The 11659-nt window shown below is 47.0% G+C and overlaps 1 protein-coding gene across 1 annotated transcript in view; it reads left to right on the top strand.

The window, feature by feature from the left end:
• NRP2 (neuropilin 2) overlaps positions 1–11659 on the top strand; it is a 118775-nt gene that overhangs the window by 54875 nt on the left and 52241 nt on the right. The window contains exons 8-9 of the mRNA XM_008591669.1: positions 7171–7320; positions 10209–10353. Of these exons, the coding sequence (XP_008589891.1) occupies positions 7171–7320; positions 10209–10353 (295 nt within the window). The remainder of the gene's footprint in view (positions 1–7170; positions 7321–10208; positions 10354–11659) is intronic.

Here is an 11659-nt window from a genome sequence, read left to right as displayed (position 1 = left end):
TCTCCCCCACCCATCTCTCCTCCAGCCCCAGACCCCTGAGCTGTCCTCCTCTCCTCTCCTCTCCTCCCTAATGCCTTCCTGTCTCAAATCCTGAAACCCTAATCCTGTTAGGATGCTGTGTTCCAGGGCGCAGCGTCTCGATGGGGGTAACATAATCCTGCAGTAAATCTAGTGGACCCCACAGGCCCGCACAGATGGGGATGCGCACCCCCCACCCACCCCACCCCCCGGAGAGACCGCCTGGCTCCTCTGTCTCCTCCTGCATGTCAGGAGCACTGCCTGATGACAAAAACAGCCCTGAAGGAGGAAGAGGAGAGTGGGGTCATCATAGTCATACAGGAGCATTTGGTTGTTAAGGAGCTTCTTTACCCTACCCCGGCCTACCCTCCCTCAATCTCTCTCTCTCTCTCTCACATAAATATAAATATATTTTAAAATATACACACAAACACACAGACACATCCCTTCTGACTCTATCTGGCTAAGTTCCCACATCCACTAGAATGAAAGCAGCTTTAAAAAACATTTTTTTTATAGTCTTTAAGGGGGAGTTTTAAAAGAGAAATGTCAGAACCATGATTTGCAAATAGGAAAAAAAAATGCCCATTCCCTTAACATCATTTTCCCCCAGTGCCCCCTCCCCTTGCCTCTTTGGTGCAACAAATTAATTAGGCAGGATAGCATTCATTGATTAACCATTTGCTTTTATGTGTAGACCTGATGGCTGGTTTTGGAGACAACGCAAGGGAAGGGGTGGGAGAGGGAGGGCAGGCGCCGCTCTGCAGTCCGGGTGAGTGGGCACAGTTGTTTGAGACCCATTTTTACAATGTGCTACTGGTTTCCCCAGTTTCTGCCCTCCCTTCCTGCCACCTTTCTCTTCCGCCTGCTTTGTTCTCCTCCTCCTTGAGCATCTGTGCCAAGTAGATTGAAATGGAGAACTTTGGATGCAATGAAACATTTATTAGTGGAGAGAAATATTTATTTAAAAAAAGCAGCAGCAGCAGCAGAACATCTCATGCACGATTTCTACCTCAGGGCTCTGACACTGTATTTTCTTTGAAAAATTTTCCTGCTTTCTTTACAATCCCTGGAGCTGACTGAGTTCAGATATTTACAGCAAAATAGAAATATACAGTAGGTTAAACCATAGGTGATGAATAGACAGGCGTGTGCAGGCTGAATTCCGAGGATCTACTCAGATCGGACGCAATGTCCTCCAAAGGGCCACCTCAATTAGGGGGGTTACCCCAGCCAGGCAATACCGTGAGCTTGCACTGTCTCTCCTCCCAGGAGCTTGACGGCTTTGACAGAATCTTCTTGACCCCCTGAGGCAGGCACAATGACATGTAGCATCTACACTGTCCTGGGCACCTGGACGTTGACAGCAAAGATTAATGGAGAGGAAAGAGATTTAGGCCAGGCAGAAATCCCCCAGCCTGGAGGCCTGGAAGGTCAGCAGGCTGTAATGCTCATGGTCCTCAGCAATGCCAAAGCCACTGTCCACTCTTCAGAGAGGACTTCAGGAGGGTCAGCAAGGGGAGGGGCCATGACTAGAGATGGGCCAAGAAACAGGGACAAGGGGGCCTCAAAAACCATCAGGGAAATTTTCTGGCTAGATGTTTCTTATTATATTTTGTATGTGTATATATATGTGTGTATATGCTATATATAAAACATACATGTATACCTATAATAAATATAATACATGAGATGTCTTCAAAAAGTTCCTAGAAAGATTCATATTCTTTTAATTCCATTTTTCCCATGAATTTTTTGAAGTACCCTTGTATGTATATTATAAATATATAATATGTATGTGTGTATATAAATATAAAATATATGTAATATACAAGGGTTCTTCAAAAAGTTCATGGGAAGACTCATATTATCCTCCAATTCCATTTTTTCCATGAACTTTTTGAAATACCCTTGTATATGTAATATATATATGTGCATGTGTGTATATTATATATACAACTTTCTTTTATTTTACATTGCATTACATAGTCCATATAGTCCATGCCTGTGAGTCCACAAGCATGGTAACCACATGCTGATTTTCTTCTCCTGGGGGGTGTAGATAACAACCCAACAGGGATGTTGGATAGCAGCCGATTTAATTGGCAGATGCCCCCCCACCCCCTTTCCCTCCCCCAGAGGTGCAAATCAGAAAATCCATGAAATGCTGCTGGTTTTCAGATCTTGTCTTGCTGAAAATAAACCAAAGGTCTTAAGAATCAATTGGAAAATGTTGGATTATGTTCAGAATTCAGCAAGGCACCAAATGGATTATCCAAACCACTTTGTGCCCTGAATTGTTTTTTAAACTTGGTTTGCAGAGATATACTTGAAGAAATCTTTATATTCAACATAGCTTCTTTTTTAACACATACAGACACACACAAATATTTTCAATAATTACAATATAATCAACTCTATCCCCCAAAAGCTAGGGTCACCTTGAACATATTCCCGGTTCTCCTTTGGGTGGTAAAACTATCATATTAAGGTTTTTCTTGGGCCGACCCCGTGGCGCACTCGGGAGAGTGCGGCGCTGGGAGCACAGCAGCGCTCCCACCGCAGGTTCGGATCCTATATAGGGATGGCCGGTGCGCTCACTGGCTGAGCATGGTGCAGCCAGTCACAAAACAGACAAAAAAAAAAAAAAGATTTTTCTTTTAAAATTAGTAAAAATGTATGTTCTCTGTGATATCCAGCTTTTAAAGCCAATGTTAAAATTTGATCACCGTGATTGTTATATGCCTATCTGGGTATAACATACACTGGAAATCCATAGATTTTTCTCAGCATTAAGGATATTTCATGGCAAAGTTATGGCCTGAAAAGTTCTGGCCTCAAGGTGGGCCTTGGGAGCCAATAGCGTTCAGAACTTGAACTGTCCCAATTGTCCCGAGACCCATTCGTTGCTTGTGACTCAGCTTCCACTCTCCCGTCCACCTTGGGTGTTGCTCAGGCACTGGAGCCAGCAGGGAGGGCTGGTGAACTTTACTGTCTATCTGCAAGCCTGTTATCGATGTCATTTTCCTGAAGGAGAAACCAAGGTATCTAAGGTTTATTGATCCGCCTGTAGTGATTCAGTGAGTCACAGGGAATAGGGAATAAAACCAATTACCTGGCATCGTTTCCCATGCACACAAGCCCTTACCTTGCAATGCCTAGACTGGAAGCCAAGAAGCCATCTCAGGGAATTTGATCAGAAAAGAGGTGAAGGGTGATTCCAAAACCACAGAAGCATTGAGAAAGTCATAAAGATGTATAATATATGATAGCATTTGCCAGCTATAAATAGGGGAGATACGGAGAAAAAAAAAATTGAGGCGTTGTAAATCCATTGGGTCAGGAGAAATAGAAACTGCTTAATATTTCATTAAAAATGGATTTTCATAAATTGCACTTTGATATCTTTGGGCAAAAGACAATATGTAGGGACTAAGGCGTTGTTATTTATTACTCATTGTTATTAATAATTTGAACTGTTATTGAACCAACACATCAGCAAAATATATTCTTCCTGGGAATGGGGCACTCCACATGTGTTCCGGACACTATTTAAAGTGTATAAAAATCCACAGCACTTGTCCACAGAAGCACTTAGGCTATAAGGGACAACAGGTAACTAGAATGCCCTGTTATAAAGTAGACACTCTTGGAGCAGTTCAAATCACAAAAACTCTCGTAAAGAAAGGCTTAGGATCTGAGGCAAGAGAGAATCTTACAAATCAACTTGTACATTCCCCTCATTTAACAGAGGATGAAATTGGGACTCAAGGGAGGTGGAGACACTTGCCCACACTTATGAGCTAATTAGCTGCAGAGCCTGGTACCTGGCTCCCAAACCAGTGATTTTTGTTTGTTTTTTTCCACAATGCTACACTCAGAGTGAAGTGTGTGAAGAGTTTAAATAGAAGGTGTTCCTTCAGCAAAGGGTCCAGAGAACAGAGGGCAGATGTGAACACAAGGTGAAGAGCAAACAAGAAACCAGTAAGAAAACATGAAGGATCATTTGAAGCCAAGTTGAAAAGAGTCTTCATTTGATTCTAGGGGTGGGAAAAGAGCAAAATGGAATGGAGAATGAAGTTCAGTTTGAGCAGCCAGGTAGATGACCTAGGGCAGAGAAACGATGTGCTTGCCTCTGTTCCTGACTGATGCCACTAGAGGCACAGAATGAGGGGGCTCCCCCAAAGCCTGAGGCCACATGCATCCCTGGGCAGGCTAACCCCTCCTCGGGCACATACACACAGGCATGTGCACACCCATGCCATATGCAACATTCTCACACACATGCCACCCTCCTAAAGGCAGTCAGTCCAAGTATACAACCACTTCCTAACTGAGGGAGAAAAGAAAAGGTCTCTTGGTGGTATCTGCCAAGGCTGAGAAATGAGGAGGTCCGGCAGGATAAAACTGGGTATTAAAAACACATAAGACGTGCTGTGTCTCTGAACGGTGCCAGCATGGTATGTATGTTGTGGATGAGCAGCTGTGTTCAAGTTCACATCCACTCAGCTCTCCAGTTGTGCAGTCCCATGGCAGATAAAGCTCCCCCACATCTCCTGATGGAGGCCACACACGCAGTCACCATCACCTCCTCGGGAGCTGTCCAGGGATGGCCCCCGCTGCTCACAGCACCCGTTCGAAATAAGCAAAGTGCTGCATTTGCTTCTTCCTTGCCAAAACAAAAGGAAGCACAAACAAACAGCCTCTGCCTCATGCTGAATTCTTCTCTTTTCCTTGGATTCAGTCCCTCTGTCCCTTTCCTCAGAGCTGTGGAGCCCTTTACCAGCAACAAAGAAGCAGCAGTGGGAATGGCGGGGCCAGGGCTTTCCAGGGACCCCCTTCCGTCTTCTTTCGGTTGTCTCTCTCATAAGATCGCAGAGGGTTGGGCACCTTTCCCCACGGGCCTTCTCCCAGATGTCCGGCTCTGGCTTCTTTCTTCCTATTTCCTGGGCCCTTCTCCTCCCCTTGCTAATTTTGTCTTCTCACTCATCCTCGTCCTCAGCCACTGTACAGGAAGCAGCAAGATCGAACCTGGGAGAGATGAGGGGTCAACCAGTCCTTCCTCTGTGCTCCCTGCTGTCAGCAAGGCGGCAGAGGAAGAAGCCAACAGCCTTAGGGCTCAGGGTGGGAGGATTCCCCAGGGGAAGAAAGGGAGCCTGCTGGGCAGGCTGGGTGGGAGCCCCTAAGATTTGGTGGGCTTAGCACCAGGAACTATGGTTTTTAACTCAATATGGTGGACCAGTGAAAACCTCTTTCCTTCTCTTTCATGAGCAAACCTCTTCCCTTCATTTGATTGCAAAAGGTATGATGTCTCCTATCCTTCATCCCCAACACCAGTGGTGTGTTATTAAATGGCTCTAACTTTTGACCTTAGCAAGTGGGAAATATGGAGCATTCAAGGTTGCAAATTGTGGAATTCACAGTTCACGAAGAAGAAAGGACTGTGTTATTAGTTGGCTATAAATGTCCGTGCTGCTCTTTACTGTCATCCAAAGCCATTCTAAGGTGGGATTGTAAACATCAATGGTCAGTGACTTTACTTCCAGTCAACCCACGCTTGGAGAACTTCAGGGCTCTGTGACTCCGAGCCACCAATGTGACACTGCAAATTTATTAAAAGAGATGAGTCAGCCTAGGAAACCACAAGCTTAATGCCTAAAAACTTGCCAGTCAACCCACGCTTGGAGAACTTCAGGGCTCTGTGACTCCGAGCCACCAACGTGACACCGCAAATTTATTAAAAGAGATGAGTCAGCCTAGGAAACCACAAGCTTAATGCCTAAAAACTTGTCAAGGGCCCTGGATCAAGACAGGCATCTCTGAGCCCCAGTTTCCTCACCAATAAAGTGGAGATAATAGTACTTACCTCCCAGGGTGTTATGGACATAATTACGTTTACACAGTGCCTGGCTGAAGGGTATTCAAATATGCCAGTTTCCCCATTCCTCTTGTTCCAGCCCTGTTGGTATCCCAAACACCTGGCATGCCCTGGGTATCATGAGCTAAAGCATCTAGTTCCCCTATGCAGAAGAAGTCACTGGTTGTTGAAGAGTTGGCTGTCAGTAGGTTTACAGAACTCGGTTGTTATAGCTGTGACAGGTATGACTGAGAAGTGATGGTTGGTTAGTTGGTTTTTCCCTCCACCCTTATCCAAGGAAACCAAGAGAAATTCACATGTACTTTCTCCAGTTACGTTTTTTTTTTTTTTAATGGAGAGCACAAAAAAGCATAAGGTCCATATGGCAATTATTGATTACAGCCATCTGGTTAGCTAGAACCGGCTCCTACCATGTTGGATTAGAAGCTACTCTGAAAAGCCTTTCCTCCCATAAGAGATGTATTGGTCAGATGGGGACAGGGATGGATTTCATTACAGGCAGGGACTACAGTGAGAGGAAGCTGGAGCAGGGTTCTGAGGGACTGTGCAACCCTGACCCTACAACAAAGACCAGAGAGAATCAAGAAAGTATTGATTGACACAGGGGCATTGGGGGGTCGACGGTGCCCCTCACCCTCTCACCCGCTTATGGAGTGGGGAAGCATCTAAGTGACTAAAAACACAATTGTGAAGCACTTCATAATTATTGATTGACACAGGGGCATTGGGGGGTCGACGGTGCCCCTCACCCTCTCACACGCTTATGGAGTGGGGAAGCATCTAAGTGACTAAAAACACAATTGTGAAGCACTTCATAATTATAAAATGCCCTGCAAACATTCCTAGGTGCCTGCAACATGGGGAAGAGAAGTGTCAAGTTCAAGTTAGTGGGTGAGGTCTGCTAGCCCTAAAAGATGACATTTCTACTTCATTTTTAAAGGATCGTCTACTTTTTTTCTCTCTTTCTCAGCTTATGAAGTGTTTTCCTTTTCAAGCCTCCTTCCTCTGCTTGTTCTCAGCCCAAAGGCAAAATTTTCCTTTCCTCCAAAAGTTTTTGTGAAGACCATTTATTGTTTTCAAGTTGGAGTAGTGTGGGAAATTAAATTTTTTTTCTCAGTGTTTCTAAAAAAGCCCCAAACAACAAACCCACTGATTGTTTTTTAGCTTGAGGGAAATAAAATTCAACAGAACCTTCCCACCCACTTCAAAGACTGCTCGAGTGGCTCAGCTACAAACAGGGATTTCATGAACCTGGCTCTGCTCTTACGTTACAGGTCTTTCAAGCCAACAACGACGCGACCGAGGTGGTTCTGAACAAGCTCCACACGCCGCTGCTCACAAGGTTCGTCAGGATCCGCCCTCAGACCTGGCACTCGGGCATCGCCCTCCGGCTGGAGCTCTACGGCTGCCGGGTCACAGGTGAGGTGGGCGCTCCAGTGAGGTTGGCGAGCTGATTACATCCTAGGCTGTCTCCCTCTTTCAGCCCCTGTACACAGCGTGATTGCACCCTGTGACCTGCCCAGAAAGATGGTGTATTAGTCAGTTTTGTTGCTCATAACATAATACCTGGAACTGGGTGATTTATAAGAAATGAAATTTATTGTTCATAGTTTGAGAGGCTCTGTAGTCCACAGTCCAGGAAACATGGTGAGGGCCTCCTTTAGTGGTGGCTTTAGAGCATTGCAGGGGTCTCACATGGTAAAAATTGGCAGAGCACAGAGGGAGAGACTCATGTGCACTCCTGTTAAAGCCCTCAGAACCATGCTCACTATTCCAAGAATGGATGAATCCATTCATTAGGGTACAGTCCTCACATCCAATCACCTCTTCAAGGCCCCACATTTCAGCCACCACAATAGCATTTCCCACCCTCTTAACACTGTCACAGTAGGGGTCAAGTTTTTGAGGGACATTCAATCCAAGGCAGATGAGCTCAAGCACTCGAGTCCTACCAGAGTTTGTCTTTTCATTCATTCATTCAGTATGTATTTATTAACCATCTACTATTCCTACTAGCTAACATTTATTGAATGCTGATTGTGTACCAGGTTCCATTCACACCTAAGGTGTGTTATCTTTTATCATCTTCATAGGGATTCTAAGAGCCAGTAAGTGGTAGAGCCAGAGTTTGAGTCTAGGAGGCAGTTTGAGTCCAAAGCCTGAGCTCTCAACAACACTCTCTGCTGCCTCAGCATGGCCAGGAGCTATGCACAGTGCTGTGGATACAGTGGTGAGCATGGCAGGCCCAGGTCTGTCTGGGCATACAGAGAAGTTGGACAGACATTAATTAAACAAACTAACTCATAAATAAATATAAAATCAAAACTATGATAAATGTTGGAAACAGAGGCTCATGGTCTTTGGAAGTGCAGTGTAAGGGATCTGACCCAGTCCTTGAGGAGGTGATGATTGAGCTGAGGTTAGTGGGCAGATAGGCATTACTTGGTGAAGAAGGGAGGGGAAGTGCACCGGGCAGTGGTCACAGCTTGCTCAATGGCACTGTGTTAAGATAGACCAAAAGAGAAAGTGAGAGGGGTGGGCACAGCATGTGGGCTGAAACCCAAGGGCTGTAGATTGGAGAGGACCAGAGTTGGAACTGGGACACCTGTAGGAAGCTGGCACGGTGGTATGAATCAGAGGTGATGGTGGCTGGACTAGCCCCAGATGTTTATGGACAGTCCAATCCCCTTCATCCTGTGGACTCAGCCCAGAGCAGGCAAGCTGCTTCTCGCACCTGGAAGGGTCTTCAGCATACATCCATCCACCTGCCAGCCCCCTCATCATCCCAGCCCTGATAGGGAGTGCCCCGTGGTGTGGCCCTGTTTGAGGCTTCTGGTTACACACCTTGCTTGCATTTGTACAGTCTACATCTTCCACGTCCCTTTCTTGTATATCATCCTGTCTATTTTTTCTAACAACCCTATGAGGTAAGTGGGGCAGGGACTGATAAAGAAACCAAGACTCAAAAAAGCTAAACAGCTTGCTCAGAGTCACCTAACTAGGATGTGACAGAGCCAGGAACTGAACTCAAATTTTCTCAATACAAATTCTCTGCTTTTATCACCTTTACACAAAGACCCAGCTTCCCTCTTATGGGAGAAATTTATTCTAATCCTGCCTAGGGACTGTTTTCTATTCCTTCCATGTTGCTGCTCCAGACCCCTTGTTTTCCTCAGAAGAGCAGGGCCCCTAAAAATGAAGGGGGTATTGCATGTCTCTGGTCAGCCACCTTTGCTGAGCAGTTTCTATTCTGAACGCAGAGGCAAGGACTGGGTTGGACACCCCTTGTTTTCCTCAGAAGAGCAGGGCCCCTAAAAATGAAGGGGGTATTGCATGTCACTGGTCAGCCACCTTTGCTGAGCAGTTTCTATTCTGAACGCAGAGGCAAGGACTGGGTTGGAGGCATTGCAACTCTCTGCTCACAATTCCAGAAGCTTGGAAAGTCTCAGGGCTTGTAACTGGAACCCACAGTGGATGGGTCAGAAGTTGAACCATAGGCTTCCCCAGGGAGCGCTGATCCTGGCTCTTCTTGGGAAAGGAAGTGATCTTTGCCAGGCTCACAGCCCTCCCTGAGACAGTGCCCCCTTTTGCAATTGTGGTCCTGGGGCATCCTGCAAAATAGGGTGGTCCTGCAGCATTCTTGCAGGCTAATCAGCCACAGCCCTAGCCACCCCCTTTCCCCAAACGAGTGGCTCCAAGGTGTTGGGTCCCCACTGGCTTCCACCAGGGCAGCTCCACCGCCATCAGTTTTCTGTACTGGGGCTTTTGACAAACTTGCTTCCCGTAAACAAGGGTTTGGAAAACAGCCTCTAACTATTAATGTGTGGCCACAGGACTTTTTCATTAGCCTAGAAAGAGGGTGGTCATTTTCCCTTCAGGCTCTCAGTGGACTGGGAACTATCTTTCAACTGAGACTTTCTAAATCTAGACTTCAGTAAACCGAGGAATTCAGAATGGTCTAAATTGCCTTCTCTTCTCTCTGGCCATGTTCAGCTTAAACTGCATTTGAAGCCTAATTCTCCTCCGAGTCCTCAGTTTCAGTCCTGGGATAAAAGATATAACCTGGCAACTGCCACTTTTATCTGCTCCCTATTTACCATAATTTGGGGTCCCTAACCACCTTCCAAATGAATAAAAACCTAGGTCTGAAGATAAAGCTCCCACGGATCATAATGTCCCAGTAACCATAAATCAACCATGCAGCTGCCTTCCCGGTTGGATGAGGGGCGGGGAGGAGAAGGGGAAGGAAAGGGGGGAGGGCAAGGGGGGAGGAGTCTCACACAGGAAGGGCTGAGTGGCCGTCTCCCTGCAGCTGTTCGAAGGGAACATGCACTACGACACCCCTGACATCCGAAGGTTCGACCCCGTTCCAGCACAGTATGTGCGGGTGTATCCAGAAAGGTGGTCGCCGGCAGGGATCGGAATGCGGCTGGAGGTGCTGGGCTGTGACTGGACAGGTAAGGCTCTGCTTTCCTCTCCAGGTCTCACTCACATGGTCTCGTGACCTTGGCATCCCGGGATGCCCTGGGAGGGTGGTGGAGGCGGCAGCCATCCCTGCTGAGGCCCTGTCAGCTGGAAACCCTGCAAACCCCTGTCCACCTCAGCCCCTCTCGTGTTCTCCTGCCTCAGACCATGGGTACTACAGCTTCTGGACTTGGGACAATTTCTCAAGTGATGTGCTTTGTCTTTTTTAAAGGATCATTTCAGTTCTCCAGAACTGGATGACCAGGGTCGCTCAAAAACAAATCATAACCACACACCACCCACCCAAATTCAATTAGACCCTGACTCTTCAGGCCAGAGGGCTGTGGCTGTTGATTTAGGGAAGAAAAAAACCCCTCATGATAATAAAGTAATTGGTTTATGTCTGAATCTGGCTTCCAGATGTCAGTGGCTAAGAGACTTCATTTTCATTTTGAAGCCACATCTGTAAAAGGCATTTATTTGCTCAGGAGGAACCCTGTTGCAGAGGAGCTGATGGGAACAAGGCTTCTTCCCAGTGTGTGGCAGGGGTCTTGCTCATTCCTGCCCCCGCCAGGTGGCACAGGCCTGCGGGAGTGCCCACCCCTCCTTGTTTCTGAGGGAGGGCCCTACCCTTCTGAGTCAGGCCCCACCTTTCCTGTGGGCACCGGCCCTCCTCCCTTGGCAGAGCTGGCACTAGATCTCACCCGGTGCTCACTCACTGCCTGCCAAAGGAGCTTGTGAAAGCCAATGGGGGCTCAGGGCCCAAGCCCAGTGCCAGCAGAAGCAGCCAACAGGCCAAGCTGTCCTGCCTGTGTCCCCCAGGGCCCCAGGTATCCACATTTTCCTGTCTATGCCATACCTGTCACCAGCTCCCCCAGCAGGATAGCATGAAGGATTAATAACAGCATGTTGGAGAAGGGCTTTGGCTCCCAAGGAGAAAAATGCTGCCTATGTACTGGCTACACTGGTGCAGAGGAGCCTGTCGAGGCACGCAGGCTGGGAACCAGCCCAAATTAGCCTCTCTCACCTTTGAATTGAAGGCAGCCCCAACAAACACATCTTAGTAAGGAGGCTGAGGCTCCCTGCAGCCCACTAAATGTGTGTCACCTGTCCCGTCACTGAAAACCTCCCCTCCAATTCAAGCTGGCTTATTTATGGCCACTTTAGAATCAGCTGGTTAGCAATATTGGGGATCCAGGAGTTTCTAGACCAGCGGCTTTCAAATATTTTTGACCATGATTCACAATTTAAAATAAATCTGTATCACAACGCACTTCATTCACAAGCCCCCACACATGT

This window comes from Galeopterus variegatus, unplaced genomic scaffold (assembly GCF_000696425.1).
Source record: "Galeopterus variegatus unplaced genomic scaffold, G_variegatus-3.0.2 Scaffold149, whole genome shotgun sequence".
Taxonomy (NCBI): domain Eukaryota; kingdom Metazoa; phylum Chordata; class Mammalia; order Dermoptera; family Cynocephalidae; genus Galeopterus; species Galeopterus variegatus.
This window is presented reverse-complemented; position numbering and strand designations above follow the sequence as displayed.